At 41.7% G+C, this 25,748-nt stretch overlaps 2 protein-coding genes and 1 long non-coding RNA gene across 3 annotated transcripts; 2 read left to right on the top strand and 1 right to left on the bottom strand.

The window, feature by feature from the left end:
• The first annotated feature begins 2,096 nt into the window (after nt 1-2,096).
• On the top strand, nt 2,097-17,937 carry fxr2 (FMR1 autosomal homolog 2). The gene is made up of 16 exons (XM_030723056.1): nt 2,097-2,149; nt 5,586-5,679; nt 8,348-8,419; nt 9,722-9,870; nt 10,028-10,121; nt 11,198-11,314; nt 11,431-11,601; nt 12,867-12,945; nt 13,083-13,192; nt 13,687-13,773; nt 15,174-15,393; nt 15,503-15,682; nt 15,839-16,033; nt 16,170-16,274; nt 16,369-16,457; nt 17,158-17,937. Exons 3-16 carry the CDS (start codon nt 8,405-8,407, stop codon nt 17,266-17,268), a joined length of 1,722 nt encoding a protein of 573 aa, XP_030578916.1. The 5' UTR covers nt 2,097-2,149; nt 5,586-5,679; nt 8,348-8,404; the 3' UTR covers nt 17,269-17,937.
• Nucleotides 17,938-19,785: 1,848 nt separating this feature from the next.
• On the bottom strand, nt 19,786-23,479 carry LOC115775549 (uncharacterized). The gene is made up of 3 exons (XR_004019337.1): nt 23,345-23,479; nt 21,843-21,922; nt 19,786-20,458 (listed from the first exon to the last, which is right to left on the bottom strand). It is a non-coding gene; the product is annotated as an uncharacterized LOC115775549 (long non-coding RNA).
• rbm4.3 (RNA binding motif protein 4.3) lies at nt 22,785-25,686 on the top strand. Its single transcript, XM_030723057.1, has 3 exons — nt 22,785-22,859; nt 24,330-24,760; nt 24,857-25,686. Exons 2-3 carry the CDS (start codon nt 24,352-24,354, stop codon nt 25,474-25,476), a joined length of 1,029 nt encoding a protein of 342 aa, XP_030578917.1. The 5' UTR covers nt 22,785-22,859; nt 24,330-24,351; the 3' UTR covers nt 25,477-25,686.
• The last annotated feature ends 62 nt before the right edge of the window (nt 25,687-25,748 follow it).

A 25,748-nucleotide genomic window follows, 5' to 3' on the forward strand; every position in this document is an offset into this window, starting at 1 on the left:
ACTGTCTGAACTATTAAACTGGTTTCTTTTGCAGTAGTAAACACGTGGGGAAAGCTGAGAAGACATATTTTGTTATTTGTGACAGATTTCCCCCCCCCCCCTAAACTACTGAATGTTGTGCATTAAATCAGTCTTCTTTTTACGTAGTTATATACTAAGTCCAGTCTAATAATGCATCTGAACACGTGGCTGCTTATGTAGAAAAATGTGTAAGAGAGGAAGGTTCCAAACCTCTCATCTCTTATCCAAATGGTCTCGGTGACCACGTGTGTGCCGGCCTAAGGCCGAAGTGTGGACACGATCTTTCCACCAACTGTGCTCAAACCAAGCAGTGCTTAATCTGACAAAACATGCATGCAGCTGTCTCAGCACATGTAACTTCTGGAAATTGAAGGATAATTACTTTTTCACTCAGACTGGTTGGCATGGCAGACTTCTGTGGTACAGGCTTGTCGGCTCCAAAGCTGGGATCCAGCGATGACTTGTAGATGTAGAGGGATGGTTTGATTGCAAACCAGGACCTTCTCTAAATGGAAGGCAGTGTTTGTTAACATTAATAGCTGTTCTCAGAGTGGACTGCAAAAAGATTTGGTATGACAATTCTGAAAACAAGACCAAATATGGTATCATGGTTCCGTTTTCCTGTACTGTGATTCCCATATGGGGCTGATGGTGTTCTCAATGTTTCCATACAAAAGGAGACCCACCCACATTTTATTAAATAATTTAATAATTAATACTATATATACTTTGCGGCAGTAAATAATGGAGCACTAATCAGTTGTAGCTCCAGTAAGTTCCTTATCCTGTTGATGAACTACAGCATAACATGACCAGCTCTTTACCTGTAGTGGGTTCTGGCTAAAGTTGCCCCTCCAAAAGCAGAAGAGCTACCATATTATCGCTAGTTGTAGCGACACCGGATGACACCGGACTGCTGCAACAATTCAATTCAGTTTTATTTATATAGTGCCAAATCACAACAAACAATCTCCCCAATGCACATACAACAGCGACCTGACCAGCCTGCCCATAAGGACACTCGAGATGGAAAGGATCGCAGCAAGGACTGAACTTTGAGAGGATGTTTTTCAGAAATAAATCGATCACATTGTTGTCTTGGATAGATGGAAAAAATGTCAACATATTTTAAACATATTGGTTTAAAACAGTTGTTTTTCACTTTAAAAAAAATTCTAAAGAAATAGTGAAATGTGATTTCAACTAGAGTTTTGTAGAATTGTTATCTCACTCATGTCTAAGCATTGTTCATATCCAAGCTCAGTGCAAAGGCAGCATCTTTCCAGCAGGTGAATCCACACCCCCCACCACCATCCACCAAACATACTCTGTCCCATATATGGTCTTGTCACACTGAGAGACATGCCACACCCAGAAGTTTCCTGCTCACCACGGGGGTGGGTGTCGTTTAAGTTTATGGCATGCTGAGACAGATCGGTGGACCGCCATGATGGACGAGCAATAGGTTCAAGTGATCTCTCGTAATGGGCAGTCACATGAGCCTCTCCTATAGGCTGGCCCGGGTGACTGTACATGCACTCCTGTGAACATTCCTATAAAATTGTTGTCTTTCAACTTGCGCACACAGCGAGGAGGGCTTGTGCATTTTTGTGTGTGTGTGTGTGTGTGTGTGTGTGTGTGTGTGTGTGTGTGTGTGTGTGTGTGTGTGTGTGTGTGTGTGTGTGTGTGTGTGTGTGTGTGTGTGTGTGTGTGTGTGTGCGCGCGCGCGCGCGCAAGAGATTTCCAAGGCTGTCTGTGCTGTCAGGAGGAGTCAGTGTTCCTCGTCACTTGATCCGACACAGAATTCACAGCCAGAGAATTGTGTCAGTGATGTGATGTCTTGGCTTTTAAAGAAGCCCTAGATGCCATTTAAAAAAAAAAAAAAAAAATTATTTATTATTATATCTCCAGTCACAGTATCAGTCTAGCATTGCTCACAGTCAGCCGTCTGTATTGTTTACATGCTAAAAATCAAATGCTCACAGCCCCCCCCCCCCCCCCCCCAATCCCCTCTATCTTTCTGTTGTGCATTCATGGGAATAAACATTTTCTCTCTCTCTCTCTTTGTCTTTTAGGGTTATATCAAAGATGTCCACGAAGACTCACTCACAATTGTATTTGAAAACAAGTAAGTTTGCTCTTTCTGTGCACCTCTGCTGCTTAGCCCGATCCACAGTAACTGAGGAAAACGATGCCTGGTTTAGGATTGTGCAAGGCATTAAAAACTGTCCTATTCAGCACCTGTGTTTGGCATGCAGCTGTCCATACATGTCTCTAACAGTTTTTTTTTTCTTCACCTCCTGCTCTAAACCCCTCCTGCCCCACCACCCTGGTGGCATACCTTCCTATATTCCAAGCCCCACCTACTGTCCTCTTCTGCCACCCATCCACCATCCAACTTGTCCCTCTTTATCTACTTGGCTCAGTGTGTAGATCAGGGCGCTCCTAAAAATAGTGACCCATGGTATGTGCGTTGGGAGGGGTGGCAAGTAGGGTGGCCTGTGTCATTTTTGGGATGGTTCCTTCCTTCTCCTTTTACTTTCTGAGTACACAGAGGTATTGGAGCAGCTGGTTGTATAAGGTGAATGAACAGTACACCTTTTTGGTTCATGAGAGATGAGACCCATTTGGGGCAACCACAGTTTAATTGTGGTGAAAGAAAACCAATGATATTTCTGAAATAAGTTTTGTTTAAAACTGTACTTTTGTGCAGTTAATCATTAGAATATAAATGTTAAAAAAGCTGACTGTCTTTGAAGGGTTCCTACTGATCCTTAGTTTAAAAAGCATGGAATTCATCAGTCTAAAAATAAGGTTTTAATAGAACCAAAGAGCCTCATATAAATCCATCAGAGGTCTTAAAAACACCTGAGACTTGGGAAGTAGAATATGATTTTTTTTTCTCCTGATATTAATTTAAAATTGCACTGCAAATGGTGACTAGATTGCTCAAAGCAAATGCACTTCGCTGTCTGCTAGTTACCAATGCAATGAATAAGAAGAGCAAATTCAATGAAAATAACTATTCAACCAAGTGTTTCAAGTTTGTTTAATATATTTTAACCACAAGGCAATCAGAAGTTCTTCATATAAGGCTTTGAGGTAGACTGAGCAACATGAGACAATATGAGAGCAGTTATACACAAATCAAAGATAATAAAACCCATAAAACAATTAGAAAACATGTAAAGGTTACAGTGCAGTTTAAGAAATTATTTATTAATTTGATAGTGGCAGAGAGAGAGTGAAATCATATTGCTGATATGTGCAGCATAAAAACTAAATACTGTGCCTCCATGTTTAGCTTTGATTCTGGGCGCATGAGGGAGACCAGTCCCTGATGACCTGTGGGGTCTAGGTGGTTCACAACATAGCAACAGACCAGAAATTTGCTTTAGCTGTAAACCAGTAGCAGTGCTCTGAGATCAGTTTCTTTTGCTTTGGCATTTTGGGAATCAAGGTAGTGAAATTCTGTGCAGGTTCTAGTTCAAGCACTTCCAGGCTCACAAATGAGGTACCTTTTGAATTTTGTTTCAAGTAGCTTAAAAAAAGCCTTAAAAATTTGAAATCTGACCTTTCCTAATCTGAAAGGAGCCTGCTTTTACAGAGTGCCGTTCACAGCTGCAAGCCTTTTAAACAAAGTGGAGTGAACAAATCATTCAGTATTCCTGTCTCTGCTATACACACATTTCATATCAGGAAAACTTTGCTCACACAAAGGCTACATACTATTGTTAAAAAAAATGTAACCAGAAAGAGAAATGCTTTATAAGTCTTCCTTGCCAGAGTGTCCTGATCCAACACATGCAGCATGTTTCTCAGTAGCATGAAAAACTGGAATGCCTGGTGAAAACCCGTGTAAGCCAGGAGAACATGCAAGCTGCACACTTATTCTATCAATGTACGGAAGCTTCAGCATTATATACACTAACCAGCCCCTTTCTCAGATGCACCTGTCCAACTCCTCGTTACCGCAAATATCCAATCAGCCATCTATTGGATAGTTGCAGCAACTCAGCGCATTTAGGCATGTGGACTTTGTCAGGACCTCCTGCTGAAGTTCAGATTGAGCAATCAGAATGGGAAAGAGAGGTCATTTAAGTGACTTTCAACACGGCACAATTATTGATGCTAGACGGGCTGGTCTGAGTATTTCAGAAACGGCTCATCTACTGGGATTTTCCCACACAGCCATCTCCAGGTTTTACAGAGAATGGTCTGAAAAAGGGGAAATATCCAGTGAGCGGCAGTTCTCAGGGTGAAAATGCTTTGTTGGTGCCAGATTGCTACTCATTACAACCAAGTATGCAGTATGCACCTCTGAACGCACAACACCATGAGCCTTGAAGAAGATGGGGGACAGCAGCAGAAGACCACATCAGACACCACCTCCCATCAGCTAAGAACAGGAAACTGAGACTGCAATTTGCACAGGCTCATGAATGTTGGACAAGAGAAGACTGGAAAAATGCTGCCTGGTCTGAGGAGTCTTAGATTTCTTCTGTGATATGTTTGGATGGTAGGGGCAGAATTTGGTATAAACAAAAGGATGGATCCATCCTGCCTTGTAGTGTGCAGAGTGGTGGTGTAATGGTGTGGTGGATATTTTTTTTCTTCTTAGTACCAGCTGAGCATTGGTTAAATCATTTTTATGACCACAGTGTACACAGTGTTCTGATGGCTGCTTCCAGCAGAATATCGCTCCATGTCACAAAGCTCAAATCATCTCAGACTGCTTTCTTGAATAATTAGTTTGCTGTTCTCAAATGGCATCCACAGTCGCAGATCTGAGTCCAGTAGAGTACCATTGGGATCTGGTATAATGGGAGTCAATTCATTGACATGCAAATCTGCAGTAACTGTGATGCTGTTATGTCAACATGGACCAAAATGTTCGAGGAATGTTTCCTGCATTTCTTAAGCCAAAACGGGGTCTAACCCAGTACTAGCAAGGGGAACTAGAGAAAGCAGCTGATGAGTGTAGTTTGGCTTGTTTGTTGTCGCCTAAGTGTAGTACCACTACATTTTATGTCCTTTTACACAAGTGTATACATTAAGAGATTTGCATGCCTTTTTTCTTTCATGTAGATGTTTTGTTTTTGATGATTATGCTAAAGCATGACTGTTTATTTCTGCCACCAGTAAAGCTCGGTCCACAAAATATGTCTCCATTTTTCAACATAAAAAAAGGTGTATGGACGCTCTCAAATCAAAAGCCCTAAAAAAATTGGCGAAGAGATCAAATTGAATAAACATAGAGATGAGCTGCTTTTATGTATTAATCTCAACCTTTTGACTTTTATGCTTCAAATTCTTGAGCGTAAAGGAAGAGCTTTTCTACTTCCTGACCAGTTTCTTGAAATTCCTCATTAAACCTAATGAACCTTTAAAACTTTTATTAATGGTATGTGCTGCATAGAGTGAGTGGGTATTATTTACCCATGCCGTTACAATCCCAGTGTGACATGATTTAGAAGAGCTTCAGCAGTGCAATAGTGTTTCATTTTGCTACCTGTGATTGTTGGTAAGCTGACAAGTGCTTTGTCTCCCTCATCTCGCCACAGCTGGCAGCCAGAGAGACAGTTGCCCTTCAGTGACGTGCGGTTGCCTCCTCCAGCCGACTACCACAAGGAAATTGGTGAAGGAGAGGAGGTGGAGGTGAGGCCTGCCACTTTGCATCTTTCTGACTCAGCTCATACTCGTGAATTTTCTTCAACCTTATGTCTCAAAGGCCTGGCTTTTCACTCAACAGATTATTTGCCAATACTTACTTTCAACTGTCATTTGAAATCATGGCTGTGTCTGAAATTCACTTATTCATTACTCCATTCAGTACTTCATGTAGAGTGAGTTCTGTGTCAAGGGTGAACTCATCGGCAAAACGTAAAGGGGGGGGGGTGTTGAGTTTTGTACACAACTTAGATCATTTTCTCAGCGGGTGTCATTGCTCTCACACTATTATACATCGGCTAAATAGGTAACTATTTTTTTTAAACATACACATTATAGATCACACTGATTTATTTATTTATTTTTTCCCCCCACACTGTTAAATGGAAATACTTGCAGTTTATGTAATGTGCTGTTCTCTTTCACTGTTATCATGTATACTATCATACAGTCCACTGTAATACTGAGTGATTTCAGACATGCCCAGGGTTTCTGTGGCTTATTAAAAAAAAGCCTGAAGTTTGAATCATGGAAAGTCTTATTTTTATGTATGTCAAATATAAAATATATTGTGTATATAAAATGTATTATATATGTTTATATTGCTGTGGGTGTTATGTTGAGTGCAGACCTAATGAAAGCATTTTTTTTCTTTGGAGTGTTTTTGACCTTTTTTGCAAGGCAAATATTCACTTCTACCAACCAATGAAAGAAGCCGTTCCTTCCAAAGTGAAACTAAGTAGCTGGAATCATTTGACAGCAGAGCTGCAACAATTCACTGAGTAACTCGAATAACTTGACTGTTAAAAAATCCTCTTTTTTTTTTTTTTTTTTGCTTCAGCAATTTGTTTAGTATACAATTCTGTAGCGCTCACTTGTCATCGTGTAAATGGTTTGATGTGGAGCCGGAGTCTGTTCACACACAAACGGCAAAGAGGTGGAACCATTACCGAGATGGTGAGCTCAGGTGGAGTGAAAGAAAACATTTTTTTCGCCACCAAAACAGCACCCGTTACTGTAATCACCGTTAAAACCTTCACTGGGGAGAAAAGTCGGGAGTCTTTAATGAAACCCCCTGATCAACAAGCTCCAACGTGAAGAAAAGCAAACCTTTCAGCTTCTCCCATCCACCACTGTTTGCTTTACAAACATCTGCGCTGCAGAAATTAAAATAAGAGTTTGTGTGCAGATGAACTGTTAATTTAGTCTGACTCAGTGTTTAAAATAGGCAGCTTGTTGAAGGCTGACAGCAGTTGTCCCACTTTTTATTGCAGGGATACTTGCAGCAACCAGGTTTGAGTGTAAAGGGGCCATGGGGTGTACTAGACCATATTTAGTTCAAGGCTTTGATATCATTATTTTTGCAGATTGAATGGATGGATAGTTAATGTAAAATATGATATAAAGACACATGCACACACCAAATCTACTTCATCCAGGCAATACATTACTGTCAAAGCTTTATTTTATGCCCGAGTTTAGGTTGTAAGTATACCTTATTTTGTTTTACATTAATGTGTTTGTGCTTATTTATTTTTTGCATTTAAGAAAATTTCTGCAGTTTCTAAAATGGAAACCAATGAGCTGCTCATTTTAAAATATGTTTTTCTCTTTTGAATATCATTGTTCATTAATAAGAAACAAGTATTTTTCATCTGATTACTTGATTAATCAATGGAATAATGGATTGGATACTTGATTACTAAAATAATCAATAGGTGCAGCCCTCTCTAACGGTAACAAACAGGAAGTTGTATGAAAAGCATCAAATACTGTGCGGTAGGATTTATTGGACTATTTAATAGGTGCGTAATGCCTCATTTAAACATTTTAAAAGAATTAAAACCAAACAAAGGTTATGAGAAGCATTGATTTTTTTTTTTATTTTTTTTTTTTATTTTAAAAAATGATGCAGGAACGCTGACAGCTCACATCCTTTGTACAGAGTGAAATTGTTAGAGCGCAGGCTGCACCCTTGAATGTTTGTCACAAATGTGAGCTTAACAATCAGGAGCTGTTAGTGAAAAAAGACCCTCACTCAGGGTTCCTGCAGATCTTTTAAAAGTTAAATTTGATTTTGTTTTGAGACGTCTCCATAAGTGAGACATGTCCCAGTTACAGAGACGTCTCATTTGTGTCTACTTAGCATTAGGATCCCCCCCCCCCCCTTATGGAAATACAAGTTAAAGGACATGTGGCTCCAAGATAAAAAGTACCAGGAATGTCTTGTGGCAACAGTTTTGGGGAGGTTTTTCAAGATGTGCCAAAAATGGTTTAAAGTTGTGGCAATGGGAATTAAAGCTGTGGGCTCTTTTCAACCAAGTGTTTCATTAAGTTTTTTTTTTTTTTTTTTTATTTAAACCAGCCAGTAGGACTGAGGTGTTGTGGGTTATTAAGTTATTGTCATTTAAAGTCAAGCTACACCATCTTCTCTTTTCAAGGTGATGTTACAGTATTTGGTATTCTGAAAGTTTGGTATAATTTTGCTTTTGTATTGATCTTTACAAAAACAGTCTTAACTTGGATTTTTAAACAAGTGAACAGCAACCAAGTTGCCGTTGCTGCACCTGCCATTTTTGAGGCACAGTTAATGAGAGCGTAATTGTTTTCAGTTTTTGTCTGTGGTTCAGCTTTCATTCACCGCGTCTCTTTCCAGGTTTACTCCAGGGCCAACGAACAGGAGCCATGCGGCTGGTGGTTGGCACGGGTCAGAATGATGAAGGGAGAGGTAAGCGTTCGCTGAGAGCAAATCTTTGAAGGAGCGAAATAAGTGGATAAACCCCAAATATATATATATATATATATATATATATATATATATATATATATATATATATATATATATATATATATATATATATATATATATATATATATATATATATAACATAGAAAGAAAGAAAGAAAGAAAGAAAGAAAGAAAAAAATAAAATGACATATCCTCAACTTTTGAGTTTTCATTCCCTGTTTCAGCTTCTGCCTGTCATCAGACAGCACTAAGTTATGAGGAGCATGACGCTTCTTTGTCTTATGTTTTAATACAGAGCTGTTCTTTTAATTGGGTCTAATTTGCCTACTCTTTGGTTTGGACCCATTGTAAGTATGCTAAAATACTGATTAGTTACTTTGTGATATTAAGTTTAAATTTCTAAGAACTGTTTAGTTGAAAAGAACTAACATAATTGAGAGGATGATACCACGCAGCGGTGATGAAATCCAGTTAGGCCAGCTTTGTCTTCGTGTTTATTAATCGGTAATAGGGGCTAAGCCTCATCTTTCATTTTGCCTCTGTGTTTTGCTGTACTGCCAGGAACTCTTTATGGAGCTCTGAGTACTGCAGTATGCTCTATGTAAAATAAATACAGGCATAATTGAGAGGATGAAGCGTAAGAAGCGCTGCTGGGTAATGAGCTCAAAGAGTTTGTCCTAATTGACTCTGACGGTGTACCTTCAAATTACCTTTCCCGTTCACTCTGTGCGTCGTCTTCACCCTGACCTGTTGTGTCAAAGTGGATTTGCACGGGACTTGTCGTTAAAAAAAAAAAAAAAAAAACTTCAGATAATTACAAGCAACCAGGACTCTCAGGCACCAGCTGCAGGTTGAATAGTGGGTCAGTGGGATATGGAAAGGACAGCTATGCAGGGCTAATGTGCCAAGGGAGCTGCTGCTGCTGCTGTAGTGCTGTTATTTGGAGCAGTCTGATAAGAGCCTGCAGGAATGTCTAGCATTGACTGATGGCTTTAATTCAGTCCTTTCAGCATGGAGTGTGCAGCGTTCATCTTGCTGCTGCACTCTTTCATGGTTCTTCCTGCTCTTTGTCATGTTCCTCTGTATCTTTACTCTCACACATCATCTTCCGTTTCATTTTGCGTATACTCTGAAATAGAAGAAAGTAGCATCAGATTGTAGTTTTGTTAGCAGAATGAAGCAGAGATGCATCTTGAGACATCTGTTAGCTTTATAAATCTGAGCATGGCAGTGTTTTTGTCTACATTATTAAAAATCTGTATCTCCTGTGCTGTTTTTCAGTTCTACGTGATTGAATATGCGGCATGCGATGCCACGTACAACGAGATAGTCACGTCAGAGCGCATCAGGCCACTAAACCCCAACAGCCCTGCCTCTCGAAACACCTTCCACAAGATCCCCATCCCCGTCCCAGAAGACCTGAGGGACATGTGAGAATACACAGATATTCCTTCACTGATGCTTTTACACATTCAAACACTTTTCTTAAGGTTTTCATGTGTAGTCAGCCACCAGGCATGTTATGGTGGTTCAGTGCTGCCACATAAATAAAGAGGTCAACTCTCCTGTGGATTGTTTTATTGACAGCTGTGCAAACGACAACATTCACAAAGACTTCAGGAAAGCAATCGGAGCCAACTGCATCTTCTATAGTGCCCAAACACACGAGCTCATCGTGCTGGTAAGTAACTCTGAACGCACACTGTTGCTGGGAGATAGCTCACTATCAAGTTAATGGCCTTGTTTCATATCATCACATGAAAAAATGATGCAGAGGAGCTGCAAAAAAGGCTCGCTCACAAATGTGAAACGTCAGGGAATTACTGCGCAGATGGACAGATGTGAATCCAGATCATGCCACAGAAATTATATGGACAAAAGTACTGGAGCAGCTACAGACGCTGCCATTTTGTGGCTGAGTTGCTGTAGTTTCTAAATCCTTCCACTTTGCTATAATTTATGTAAATGGAACTGAAAATACCTGATTTCAGGGATAAAGAGGTGTGGCCCAATACTCGGTATGGTGTATCTGTTCCTTGGCAAAGTGGTGGCACATCTGAATAACTATAAATTTACAGTTCTCCTTAGAGCTTCACTGAGTTCTTTGGACTTTCCTGTTGCTCTGAGTATTGGTCAATTCAGTGAGTGCTGTCAAACATCCTTTTTATGCTGGCAAATAGTCACTAATGAGAAGTTAATGGGCTTTGGCGTTCTCAATTAAGACATTGTAGAACTTTCAGTACCACTTACTAAAGATTTAAGTGGGGTAATTTTTAAATATAATGAGAGGCAGGGGACACAACACACAGACAACATTCACACTCACCTATGGGCAATTTAGAATCACCAATTAACCTAACTTCACTTTGGACTGTGGGACAAAGCCGGAGTACCCAGAGAGAGCCCATACAGACATGGGGAGAGCATGCAAACTTCAGATGGTGGATCCAAACCAAAGTCACTTAAAAATGTGAAGACTTTGGCCTAAAATAAACTTAAAAAAATTTTTTTTTCTTTTCTTTTTTTCCCCTGGAAGTTTGACATCTGCCAACATCTTTAGTGTTGCAGAATTACCCAGATTTTAATTCAGTAGTCTTTGAGTGGCTCTTATTTTCTGTTGTGGTTTTGGAATAGGATTTTCAAAGCATTGCTTGCTCAACACATTGAATATCTATAGTGTCTTTATTGTCTATACAATATTTATTTCATTGTATTGGTTTACCTAATGCTGAACCTTTTGTTGGTGTGTGTTCTCAGTCTACAAATGAAACCACAGTAAAGCGTGCAGGTCTTCTGAGTGACATGCATTTCCGCAGCATCCGTACCAAGCTTATGCTAATGTCCCGCAATGAAGAAGCCACCAAACATCTGGAGGTACACTGCGCCAGACCTACCCCTGTACACACCCTGTCAACTATGCGTAATTTGTCTGTTCATTTAAACCGTAGCTATCCATTTTGGCAAGTAACTGTGTGTTTCCCTTCTTCCAGACAAGTAAGCAGTTAGCGTCGGCATACCAAGAGGAGGTGAGGGTCAGAGAGGACCTGATGGGCCTCGCCATTGGCTCGCACGGTGCCAACATCCAGCAAGCAAGGAAGGTGCCTGGTGTTACAGCGATCGAACTGGAGGAGGAAAGCTGCACGTTCAGGATCTATGGAGAGGTATGCTGCTTAATGAGGCTTTCTGCTGCTGTTTTTGGAGCAAGCTGCTCCATTTCAGAGAGCTGAACCAGCAGGAGAAACAAATCCCGGTTAACCTTGTTTACATATGGTACTCACTGGCTTGGATAGATATCAGCTGAACAACTGAGAACAAAACAAGGCCATTGACCATTCAGGCTGTTTTCATAATCGGAAGACAGCGATAATAGGCTAATTAGCTGAATGAGCAACGTACTGGTTGTAGCGTGTCTTATAAAAAAAACAAAAAAAAGCTGATGCTCATGCCCTGAAGATGAAGAATATGGCCTTGCAAACATCCTCGTTTTTTTTAGTCTAGAGAATTTGAAAGATTTTAGTGTAATGACAAATGGATTGAGAATATTAACTTTTGACTGTTAAGTCAGTGCCTAGCAGTGCTAAAAAAGAAAGAAAAAATGCACAGCATTTCTTTCTCTGATTCTTTCTCCAGATTTGGACAGTAGTCTTAAACTCAATTAGTGTTAACCCTACCTTTGCCTGCTCAAGAAGCCACTGAGGAAAATATATAAATGTGTGTGTATATATAAAAAAAATAAGAATAATGAAACAAATGTTTGTTACATTATCTACCTAATTAATGTGGCCTCTTTCATTTCAGCTCAGTATGAGAGCTGTATTTTGGACTAATTGTACCTCTTCTCGCTAGCCTTGTGCCTGTGGCTGTCACTGTGTGTATAAGAGAGATTAGAGAGGCAGAGTAGCACATTAGGCAATAGTTGATGGCAACTTGTTAGTTTACAACAAAATCTTCCCAATGATGGTGAAACCAAAGATGGACAAACGCAGACCCACTGCCAGGGAAGCTGCCAGAGTGCTGGCCAGAGCAGCAGCACTGCCTCCCAGTTACAGCAGAACTGCCCAAGAGCCACAGGAGTGCAGGCTTTAACTATTACTTAAGAAACAGTCAAATTTCCGAGTGCAGAATAATACGCTGAAACTGAATTGGGAAAAAAAAGCAACAATGGGGAGATCCCCATTGTGTCTGGATTGAGGTTTGGGTTTGCTTCTTAACAGGCAGCAGTCCACTGATGGAAACACTGCCTACTAATTACTTTAATTTTGGGCTGATATCAGTGTGTGTATAGTTTCATTTTGGATGTGTATTAAAAAGGTTTAAGTTCCTTATACCTGTAGACACTGTTTGTCTTGTCTATATGTCGTGGGTATTTTGGTTCTTGCTCAGTTACATGGCTTGATGTGCCTTTTACTGGATTGTGGTGTTATAGACCCCAGAGGCAGTGAAGCAGGCCAGAGAGTATCTGGAGTTCAAAGAAGACTACTTTCAGGTACCCAGGAACCTCGTAGGTGAGTGAGCACCATAACATTCCTGAGAGTTCATTTTCATTGCTGTCATTCCGCTTCATCACTGCCACATTTCCCTTATTACAACATTTTTTTTTTTTTTTTGAATTATTATTTTTTTCCCTCCCACCGTTGCACAGGCAAAGTCATCGGCAAGAACGGCAAAGTCATCCAGGAGATTGTGGACAAGTCGGGCGTGGTCCGCGTCAGGATCGAGGGGGACAACGACAAAAAGCTTCCGCGCGAGGAGGTAGGCAGGCAGGGGGCTGGCAGGGACGACACTGCCAGCAGCAAAGAGGTGAATGGCCCGATCGGCTGGTCTCCCAGACCCCCTGTGACCCCCCCACCCCACCCCACTATCCCCTTTCCTCTTCTCTCCAAACAGCAAAGCTACTTAACTGCAGCAGCGTGCAAATGTCTCGTGTGCTCTCTGCTTTGACTCTGTTCGTTCTTCTGCTGCTGACTCTCTTGTTTTGGCACCAAGTTTACTTTGCTTTCCACACACTGTCCACTGCACAGCACATAGGTTATATTGGGCTTGTTAGCCATCTGTTGTCTGGGGTGGTATGCTCCTGTTGAGTGTACAATTGAAGTATACATTTGCTCTTTTATGATTTTTTTTCTCCAAGTCAGTGATAGCTCCCAGACTGTGGGGCTCATTATTATTTAAAGTGATTATTATCTGTTTCGTCCAAAAAAAGGCCCTCAGCTCTTAATTCCTTCTTCTTTGTGCTTCTATATCAGGGCATGGTTCCCTTTGTGTTTGTGGGAACGAAGGAGAACATCAGCAACGCTCAGGCCCTGTTGGAGTACCACGTGTCCTATCTCCAGGTTAGTCAGTCTTCCATTTTTGCCAGTAGATGGCAGCACTGTTTCTTGTTTTTGATTTAGATTTTTATTTTTTTTCTGGCAGTTTGTCAATCTTAGAAAAACATAAAACTTAGAAGAAAAAAAAATAGAAGTGCTTTTTCTGTCTCTGCCACTTGTGCTCCATTTGTATCCATGCGTTCACGTACTACCAGAAGAGATACCTCTTCTTTGGGACGGTAGAATAGGTATATGTACCACACCACTTCACACTGGTCACCTGTCTCCCAACTGCCCAGCACCACATGAGGAAAGCTGCTGAGAGCTCCTCATTTTGCCCTTACCTCATGTGCTTTTATAAATAACCCCTCTCTGCGGGATGGGGTGAAGGGTATGCTTGAGTATAGATTACCAGCTATCTGGACCCTCAGCTTTCAAAAATAGCATCAGACACCACCCCCTCCTGTCCTTCCTCACTTCCTTCACGCTCCCCTTGAGGTTCAGCTGTCATTGGTGGAGACAGCTGTCACACGGTGAAGTGAGACACCCCTCCCCAAATCCTACTCTAGATCACCCACCTCTAAACTGCCATTACTCACTACTGCCCCCTCCTCTCATCTCTGTTAAAAAAAAAAAGAAAAAGGCTCATGTAAAAAAGTGTTTAAGATTTATTGTAGGTGTCATTAAATGTGATAAACTGATACCTTTAAGATTATCTGCACTCTAAAGTTGGTTTTATTAGAGACTATTGTTTTTTAGCTGTCACATTTAGGCTGGCCCTGAGCCTAAGCAAAATGATATGGAGAGTTAACCAACTAGATAATCCCTCCAAAACCACTCAGGCATCTGTGACTCAAACATGCTGAGAACATCTGAGCAAGCAGACTGTGGAGCTCTTTGTTACCCTTTAGAGATTTAGTGTGTGAGGGGGGGCATTTTTCATTCAAACACTAATTCTACTTTGTCCTTCAAGGCACACCTGCGTCGACAGCAGTTTGGTTTTAAAAAAAAAAATGAGACTAATGGATGGCAGCCATGCCTGTGTTGACAGATACAGATGCTCATTCAACCTTTGACTATAAACTAATGTTTATCCCCGTCAGCCAGTCCATCTGTTAAAAATCACTAGGTGTTTCAGCACAAGTGGGTGTTCTGTGAGAATGCTCAGGGTGAACTTTACACGTTGCTGCCATTTAGTGGTGAGTGGTAGCCTCATTAAGAAGCCCACAACAAACCGAGGCCCACAGCTGATGGAAGCTGCAGGCCCAGAATTTGCACCTTTTTTTTTTTTTCTTTTTTTTAATGAATTATAAAACATCTCGAGTCCTGTCTGCCTTTTTGTTTCTACCTTTTTTCCTTATTTTAATTTAAACCATGCACAGAGGGACAGGCTCTAAAATGCGGTCTCTGTCCCCTTCCTGTAGGAAGTGGAGCAACTGCGCCTTGAGCGCTTGCAGATTGATGAACAGCTGCGTCAGATTGGGGTAGGGTACCGTGCACCTCCTGGCCGAACCGGGGGCCCTGGTGTTGAGCGGGAAAAGGGCTACCTGACAGATGAGAGCACCAATTCACTCCACACTTCTCGAACCTACGGGGGCCGCGGCAGGGGACGAAGGGCCTCCAACAGCCAGTACTCCGGATATGGTGAGAGCGAAAGAATTCAAATACTTCATTAACGTGTTTTTTGAGCGATATGTAAGGTTGAGTCATTTTAAAAAAGTCTTATTTCCATTTGCTGGTGGTCTTAATGCAGGCACAAACTCTGAACTGTCCAATGCTTCTGAGCCGGAGGATGTCACCGAGCGAGACCAGAGGCCCCGTGGTTTAGGCAATGATGAGAGGGGCTCCCGACGGGGTGGCAGGGGCCGAGGATCCAACTCAGGACGAGGCCGTGGAGGGCCAGGATCCAAGCCTTCAAACTCAATCAGCTCAGGTAGCCCCCTTTGTTTCCAAAAGACAAATTTTTATTTAGATATTTTAGGTAACTAAATATTTAGAGCAGTCTGAGGGCTGAGCTTATGGTTTACAGTCAGTAAATGGAGGAAACAATACACAAGGTTTTTAAATCAATGTCTTGTCACCTGTCAAGTGCTGAGGGACCCAGACAGTAATCCTTACTCTCTGCTGGAGGGTGAAGGAGAACTGGCTGATGCAGACATCAGTGAAGGCATGGGAGGAGACCGCCGCAGACGATCCCGCCGCCGCCGCAACGACCAGGAGCCCAGCGTCATGGACGCCGCTGCAGAGTCGGACAGCCAGGCTGGCCCCAGTGAGAACGGACTAGGTGAGAGCTGCAGAGATGAATTCTCATAACTTGCTGCCAGTGTTGACCGTTATTCAAAACCAAAGTTCTGCATGAAAGCGGAAATCTGAAATTCTCAGAGGCAAAAATCTGTACTTTCTAATTTGACTGGTTATAGATGAAGAAGCTCGGCCTCAGCGCCGCAACCGAAGCCGCCGCCGTCGTAACCGTGGCAACCGCCCAGAGGGCGGTTCCACCAGCCGCGACAGACAGCCAGAAAGTGGTGAGTTTATTAGTCTACTTATCTTTTCCCACTTTTAGAATGAACGTACCCCCTCCCCTCATCTGTTCTGGCTAACAGATTTCATTATTTCCAGTGACTGTCGCTGACTACATATCCCGTGCTGAGTCCCAGAGCAGACAGAACCTGCCCCAGAAGGAAAACCATGCTGGCCCTGAGCCTAAGGTACAGGCAGAAATATGCACACTGCAGTATTTCCCACAGATGTACTTTCCTTGGGTGGGTTGCCCGACTAGATTAATGGCAACCAGAGTATCCTTTGCTGTTCATTTTAACATTTGTTTTTATTCAAAGTAAATGAGGTGATTGATTTACTAGTGGACAATTCCCTCACAGAGAGCAGCTTGGACTTAACCAGGCTTTCTTTGTTTTTGCTGGCTTGATAGAATCTAAAACTCCAGTCAGATAATGAGTATCACAACAGTAATTATCAACTTTCTTTGTTAATGCAGGCTTTCCAGTGTCATTTGACTCTTCTTTCACGTAAAATGGATCCACAGAGTGCTGCCTACTGCAGTGAGACATAATCAGAGGAATGAAGGGTTTTAAATCTGTGAAGAATAGAAAAAATTCTGAGCTCACTGAAGCTGCAAAACAGAGCGAGGGCTACTGAAGTTTTAGCCTGTTTATTGGCTGAGTAACTCACTGCAGAGGCAGCTGATTGTTCTAGCATTAAATATAATCTGGGGAAATAAATCTTATTTATTAAAGAAAGCATGGCTTCACCTCGTGGCTCTCCTACTGCCACACATACAATCTCAATCTGTGGGCAACACTGCAGTGACCTCAGCTTTAGGCTTATTGAGATGCATCAGATTATTGTATAATTACAGCTCTCTCTTTCATCCACATTTTGCACTGACAGGAGAACGGCACCACTGCCAAGAAGGAAGAGCGAACACCCTCGAAGCGTTCCCCCAGCAAAGGATTGACCTCGGCCAGCGAGACCCTGACCTTGGTCAACGGGGTCTCATAAAGAGACGAGCCCGCCCCCTTGCGAACCCAAGTCTAGAGCAAGACTCCATGGCAAACTCTGTCCCTGCTTGCATTAACTTAAACCTTAAACAGATGAGTGAAAAAGTACCTGACAAAATACCTGAGTTCATACTACGAGAGTGAAAAAGTACAAAAAAACGACAAACGCATCTACTTAAAAACACACGTTAACGGTGTATGCTATCCTATCTATCAGTACTTAGTGCTTATTTAAAAAAAAAAAAAGAAAAAAAAAAAACAACTAGCTTGCCAAAAAAGAGCTGGTGGATATGACTTGATTTTTAAAAATACTGAAACACGAGAAACAGGACGAGACTTTATTTTTTTTTTTTGTTTTTGTTTTTGTTGTTGTTTTTTTGAACTGTTTGTCTTTATTTGTGTCTTTATTTTTTTTGTTAATGCTAATTTTGTTCATTGTTTATCACTGGTTTCGACTCGGCGGTCGCTCTCTCTCAACCAAAACAGACACATCTCTGAAAGTGTTAAAGTGCACGCAGGAGAGATGTAAGCTGTGTGAGCAGACAGTCCGGCTCATGTGACACCATGTTCGCACACTGAACCTGGGAGTGAAGACGGATTGGAATACTGATTAGACATTGTGCCTTGAATTTGAAAAAAATATATAATATAGAAAAAAAAAAAAAAAAAAGACTTGAGTTTTTCCATTAAGTTTATTTTTCAGAGGAAGAAAAGGAGAGGAGTTCTTCCAACAAAAAAAAAAAGAAAAAAGTTTTTTTTTTTTTTTTCTGTTTTTGGTTTGAAGGAGAGAACAGATCTGTGAGGGAGTGATGAGGAAAAACAGAGGATGCAGAAACAGATGGAGTGGGTGGCCAGTGTGAGGAAAATTAAATCTGGTGCCAAACACAGAATTCAAGGCGCTTGTTCTCATTCCGTGAAGAATGGACGGCGTTAGGGGGGGGGGGGGGTGAGAACGGGTGGGGGTGGGGTCAGTGGGAGTGTGTTTGTGTGTGAACAGTTGACATTTGGCAACTACAAAATTAAACGTGGATGACGTAAAAGGAAACCTAAAGTAGCCCTGTGGGGGGGGGTGTCACGTGATGTGTCAATTCCTCTCGCCTGTTTCAGGTCCTTTGAGGGTTCCAGGTTGGCACCCCGCTGCAAGCCTTGCAAACAGGATAGGCTGAGATCAGAGTGACGGCACACTTGAACTATGAGATTTTGACTTAGAGAACTACACCGTGCCTCCTTTCTGTGTCGGAGGGGCAGCGGCGCTAGCTTCCAGCCACACTAGTGTCTTGATAAACCACTGCAGCGCACAGCTCCGGATGCACATGGGGGTGACCACCTTTTCTTGGAAGGGTGCTGCTAGTGGCGTGGGGGGGGGGGGGCCTGGAGACTGCAGACTGTGGGAATGGGACAGCTTCAAATAACATGAGAGCCAAACGACACACAGGCCCACATTTACAGGTATACACACACCAGGTCGGCGTGGTCGCCTGCGTAGTGCAGAAGTAGAGGACCGAAAACTCAGCGAGCGAGGTGTCCGTCTTGTACCTGGCAGTTTGGGCGGGGGTGGGGGGGTTCTGGCATATGGAGTAAGAGACGGACTCTTAAACCTCAGCGGCTCTCTGCTCATGTTGTTACTGTTGTCTTGGTTGTCGCTCTCAAGTTCTTTTTGTTGCTCTTTCCACATCTTAGAAAATATCAAATAAAAAACTGAAGTGAAATCAACCTCTTCTGTGGAGATGAACTTTTGATTTCTCTGTCTTGTGAGTTTGCAGTCTATTTTTCTAACTTGCATGGCATTCGAGTAGTAGGTGGTGCCTGTCCTGTGCATGAGGAAAAAGGGTGTTGTTAATCTGACTTACAAAGCCATTGTTTCATTCACTAGAATTGCTGCTAATGTACACACTGAATGTCCAACTAACGTAGAAACTCTACCATGAAGAGAAGAAAAAAAATTTTTATTTGTGACTTTATTTTTTTCTCCCACCCCCGCCACCCCCTTCCCCAACGCTCATCTATCTGCCCAGAACCTCCCGATTTCTGTCAGTGGATACGAGTCAGGAAGGGAACGGTTACTTTTGCTTCAAAGTTTTCAGAATCTCAAAAGTGTTAAATTACAAAGGGCGACATTGTGCATGACAAGCAAGCATCCACATGACCAAAGGTTTTGAGAGACAGACGAATGGGAGTGTGGTTGACTCGAGATGACCCAGATGCTGCTGTTTTACATTTCTGCTCACCTGTATGTTGTGTTTTTAGAGAATGAACGAGCACTTGAGTATTTGTACCTTGGTTCAGTTGCATGTGTGCGAGTGGAGGATGAATCCTTACGTGGTATGTTTGTGTTTACCTTTATACCTCATTGTGTGAGTACTGTAATCCCTTATGTATCTGTATCCCTCGCGTCGTGTTGAAAGACTGCTGCGTGTGTGTGTGTGTGTGTGTGTGCGTGTGTGTGTGTGTGTGGCGCGCGTCTGCGTGGATGCTGGTTGTACAGTCGACTCCTCACTCTGTCAGATTTTGTCTCTGGTTTTCTCACTCATGTTCTGATGGCAATAAAGGACTTTTCATTGTTTGGTATACATTTTCTGGAAACAGCTTGTTCTTTTTAATACACAAAAGCAACACAACATCCAGAAGTGTAGTGTAATGCAAGCGTATTTTACTCTGAAAAGAAAAATAGACAAAACTGTCCCTACTGCAGTGTTAAATGTGTCCCAAGCTATTTTAAGAAATCCTATTTTGAATTTAAAGAAGCATCAGCTATTGTCATTTCCAGCATTTAATACAGCGTTACCTCACCAGCACCACCACCCTGTTTGTTTTCATATTTTTAAAATATGATTGTAGGAGTGAATGGGGATAGTTTTGTTTGATGAGAGATGATGAGGAAATCTTTAAAAGAACCATTTTTTGCACCAGGAAGCACAGATGCTACGTTTGATGGTGTGGCTTTTAAAGGGCTTTAAGAATCAGGTGTAACTTGAGTCTGAATGGATATGAGTAATGTCTGAATACAGATGCAGGACCTCACCCTCTTTTATCCTTAATTGACAAAATGCTATTTTAGAAATTAGATCTACTGTTACATAGAGTGACTCAGCAGGGTATTTGCAGCATCATGGTTGCGGTTTGCGGAGCTCATAGAAATAGTGAATCGTCATCTCTTCAGTGACCGGGTCAGGCCTTCTTAGCCGTGAGTGCTGTGGGTGATAAGACAGCTCATTAAATTCCAGGCAGAAAGAAAGAAGAGTACATTGTTACACATGTGTGATAAAGATCTTTAAATAGACCAAGGGAAGAAAAAAAAATACAAGACTAGGCTGTGGTCATGTCTTTAATAGTACACATACAGCAGCTGGCTGCTTTACAACTGCAAAAGGTCACATGACAGGCTAATGTTATGTAGACTAATTGTGCTGTGGTCCAGTATGTGGGGGAAAAAAACACTTTTATGATTACAGAGGTTTGATTCTTTTTTTTAATAAATCACAGGTTTCCCCTGATTACATGAATAAATTAACAAAACTGAGGTATCACATAATGAAGTAAAGTAATCGTGCAAGAGAGTGTTTTTTTTTTTTAACTTGTTAAGTCACTTGGAAACTGGATATGAACTTCAAACTGAACAGTTTGAAAGGATAATTTTTGTGACTATCAGTCTGTGTCTCCCTCTACTGGACGTTTACTGTAATAAATCAGATTCTGCAGATTTGGTGCATAACTGCTAAAGAAATGTCTTAAAGTGTTTAAAGGGTATTTTTTTTATAGCAAAAGTAAAACAGTGCTTCAGTAATTAAGGGCATGCATATTCTTTAGTTTCACTCATAAGAATATCATTTTGGCAGCATAGTAAAAGCATGCTGTGAGACTTTGGCACCGAACCAAACGGCCTACACTTACACTGCTAGTGTTTGAAGCCACAAGGGAAGTTATATTTAATAATCCACTGTAATTTCAGATTATGCTTTTGAAAATTATTTGCAAACATGAATGAATAAAAAGATTTGGGGTGGCTCCAGCTCAAGAGGTAGAGCAGGTCACCTACTGATTGAAAGGTCAGCCGTTCGATTCCTGGCTACTCCAGGCTGCATGCCAATGTATCCTTGGGCAAGATACTTAACCGCAAGTTGCTCTCCGACGCAACCGTTGGAGTGTGAATGTTAGATAATTAAAGCACTTAGCTTAGTTAATCATGGAAGTGCTAGTATGCATGGGTAAATGCAAATGTGTTGTATAAGCGCTTTGAGTGCTCAGACTGAGTAGAAAAGCGCTATATAAGAGCTAGTCCATTTACCATTTAGAAAAATTTGTAATTCCTTTGTGTAAATATTAAAATTTGAATATTTTTTGCATGTTGTAAGCGGCCGCTGCTATCTGACCATGCTGAGTCTTACTATGGTATACATATAATTTTATATTTTAAAAAAATAAGCATAGTTATTAAAAAACTTTCACAAATGTTAAAAATCTAACCCTGGTTACATATCCAATGACCATTAAATGGGACCCAAAGCTAATTCACACAATTCTATAAAAAAAAAAAAAAAAAAACACAATATGATTTGTTTTCTTTTAGTTATTTACCTTTTAAGATATCATCAAAATGTTCTCCAAACAGATGCCGCCCATGTAGAATAATGATATGAGTCAGTTTCAAGAGCCTCCTTAAATTAAAACAATCAACAAAGGTTTGAATAATTCTTTAGGTTAAGAATAATCACAGCAAAGTACCTGAATTCCACAAAGGCACTTACAGGATATTTAAAGCTGCACTGATCAATATTTTTAATGAACAAAGGGTCTGGAGCCAGTGTGTATCATGAAAATATTATTGAGAATCCATCAGGGAGTTATCGGAGTCTCAGAAATTCCTCTCAGATTCACTGAGTTAAGGAGAGAAAAAAAAAAGAAGACTATTCAGATTTAAATTTTAAGGAAGTTCGACAAAGTGGTATAACACAGATTTCAGACTGGCCCAGTGGTTGTTATCTAAACAGGTGAGAAACAACACAACCCATTCCATCAGTTCCCAGTCATGTTTAATTTCTGGGATCATAGCTATAAATATCTGACTACCATTATTTGGCCAGCAGCAGTCACTATGACACTATGAACTATGAGGGCAGGGCTCGGTAAACACAGTGTTAGAGAAGACATGAAATACAAGGACAGTTAAGAGGAGCCTTATGGTGCATCCTTGTCATAAGCTTTTAACTTATAAACTCTGAAGTTGTGACTATTCGCTCACTGCCTTTACTCTGAGTTAAGAAAGAAAGAAAGAAAAGAAAGAAAGAAAGAAAGAAAGAGTGAGCTTAACGCTGCCTTTTTTTTTTCTGAACAGCCTAATGTCTGGGCTAATGTCCAATGCAAATACAAAGGGAAAGAAACTCCTATCAAAACATTCATACCAATACACACTGTCATAGTAGTTCAGTGGATGCACTTTCGGAATAAAAGTCATTCCGTCACCCAATCGCAGCCCGGACTTTTTGAGCGACACCTTTACCAACCAATCAGATTCCTACTTGCGTTTATGCCGCCAGCAGATATCTACTACTCATCTTTGGAGTTTCGACCTCGCTGTTGCACCGTTTACAATCAGTGAGTATGGTGTTTTTCGTGTTGTTCTCTAGTCCTTTTCTTGTTTTATCACCATTTTATTCTTAGAGGTTTACAGGCACAACGTCAGACATTTTCAGCTGTTGAAATTAATTTTATTTTCCTAGCCAGTTACTGCCCGCATGATAGTCGACAGCAAATGTTAGCTTGCTAACAGCAGCTTGGCTAGCAGCTCTGCGGCCAGGAAGTACAAACTCGAAACTTATTCGACTTCGGCTTTGCTAAAGTCTGCTGAATTCTGAGGCTTTAGACTAACAGTAATGAATCATCTTAAATATAAATGTAATCAAAGCCAAATAAATGCGATGATGATAAATTTGAGTCATCATAGTGGCCCTTTACAGTTGACTCCATTACAAGCTTTCTATTTCTTTATAATGACGTTGTAGAGTCAGTATTTGCGCTCCGACAGGTTTCTCTAAGCTCCCTTTATGAACTGACACCGTTGTGTCTTTACCCTGCCTCACCTTGCCTTATAACGCGAACAGGGGACGGAGCGGAGGGTGGGACCGGCAGCCAGCCGACCTGCTGGGGATAGCTCGAGCCGATAACAAGCTCCTCGCGCGGCTCGTCTTCATTTGATCTGACGTCACGCGTGCGTGAGGCTGTGCAGGTTGTTTTCTCTCCACGGGTGCTGTTTTGTGACAGAGACCCTTTTTCTTTAATAGTTTCAGGTTTAACTCGAGACTTGGTTTAGTTAGCAAATACAGTTACTTGGTTTAAATGAGGAAAAAAGAGCATGGTCTGGGTTCAAGTGCGGTCAGCAGTGCAATATTAAAAGTTATTTCCTTGTGTTTATTTTCTCGCTATTTGTGTATGTATAAGCATTTTCATAAATATTCAAATGAGTTAATTTCTCCGGTACTTTTTTTTTTTTTTTTTTTTAGGAGCGAACGCTCTAACTCTACCATCTTGTCAAACTAGAACCACAACTTTGTGGTTTCCTCATTGGTGGTGCTGAGTGAATGAAAGTTGATTAACACAAATGCAGCAAAGGAGTGGATGAACGCCTAATTCCACATTTTATGGGGAATTGTCAAACACTCTTATGGCTCTTCAAAAAAAGAAAAATCAAAGCATGAGGCTAAAGTTAACATGTCACAACTTTATCGTTATCAGGTAGCACTCTATTTTCTTTACAGACAGAAGGCTGTTGGAAACTGTCCAGCTTTCACTGTTATGGTATACAACTGCTCTTCAAGACTGGTTATACTTCTCTTAACGTGTTTGTCACACTAATCATCGACCTAGTTGTGTTGTCACTTCTGATCGGGATACTCTCACTTTGTTTGGTTCAATATAAATGTGCAAAATCAACACTGGATGGCACTGCAGTACCAGTCAAATGTTTGGACACTCTCACCTGGTACTAAATATCAGGTATCAGTAGAAAAGAGGCTGCTTCTTCTGCCGTGGGTTCTGACATCTCATCCTGTTTTTAACCTTTTGTAGATAGAAGTACACTGGGGCAACAATGGTGAAGATCTTCATTGGTAACCTCTCTCAGAACACTGAGAAGGATGAGATTGAAGCCCTGTTCACTCAGTACGGGACAGTAACAGAATGCGCCAAGTACAAAAACTATGCTTTTGTTCACATGGAAGACCGCAAGTCTGCCACCAAAGCGATCCGTGAGCTCCATCTCCATAAGCTGAATGGCAGACCCATCAACGTAGAGCCAAGCAGAAGCAAGAACCAGGGCCCCGTGAAGCTTCACGTAGCCAATGTGGAGAAGGGCTTCGACAAAGAGCTCCGTGAGCTGTTTGAAGAGTATGGCACAGTCACAGAGTGCTCCATAGTCAAGAACTTTGCCTTTGTGCATATGCCCAATTCTGATGAGGCCATGGATGCCTTACAGGGTATGGATAATACAGAGTTTCAAGGTAAGCAGACATATTTTAGACTCTGTTGGAAGTTTTAAGGGGATACTCACTGTTTAGGTTTTTAGATTTGAGGGACAATGTTTTTCTCTCTCGCAGGGAAACGCATACACGTTCAGATATCAAAAAGCAGACCGAGAGGGGCACCCGAGGAGGAGGACTATCCACCTCCGCCTGTCAGAGGAGGCTATTTTCCTCCTCGCTATCCAGGGGAGAGGCCTGAGCCTCCCTTCAGAGGCCGCATGTCCGCTTACCCACCTCCTCCTCCTCCTCCTCCACCACCGCCCCCTCCTCCGAGACGAGCAGCTTATCCCGACCGTGCCTATGACGATCGAGAGCCCTATGGGGTGGTTGATTTTTACGAGAAATACAGAACCCGTCCTTACACCCCAGGCTACGATGACAGGCGTTCCAGTGCCATCCCCCCTCCTCCACCTCCTCCCTCCGCATTGGTTAGGGAGCGTCTCGGAATGGGCTCTCTTGATCCGTATGAGCGACGTCCACTCCCCGCTCCCTCAGCTTACATGGTGAGGGACCGAAGCCCCATCAGAAGAGCTCCCCCTCCACCTGCTCCTTCAGCTGGTAACGGTTACTCCTACGAGCGCTCTCGGCTCTCTCCGATGCCAAGGCCGCCGATGTACACAGCTCCCCGCCCCAGGGATTCCTATTCAGAGAGAGCGCCACCACCACCACCTCCGCCTCGCTACGCAGGCTATTAGATCCCTCGAGTGTAATACAAGGTGAGAACAAAGACTGGATGTTTCATAACCTCATTAATCACATTGATAACAAGTAGGCATGATTGGAAAAAAAAAAAAAAAAGTGTAATAAACAGAATGAGAGCTCAGTCCGTAAGTTGAGGTAGAATCACGCTTTAAACCATCAACCAGAGCTCTTTAATTCCTTCAGATCAATAATAAAACCTTTAAACGCTGCAGCTAGAATCCTAAAACAATTACTGCTTGCTCATCAAAGCTCAGTGTTGCGCGAA

The sequence above is a fragment of the Archocentrus centrarchus genome, unplaced genomic scaffold, assembly GCF_007364275.1.
Source record: "Archocentrus centrarchus isolate MPI-CPG fArcCen1 unplaced genomic scaffold, fArcCen1 scaffold_186_ctg1, whole genome shotgun sequence".
Lineage (NCBI taxonomy): Eukaryota > Metazoa > Chordata > Actinopteri > Cichliformes > Cichlidae > Archocentrus > Archocentrus centrarchus.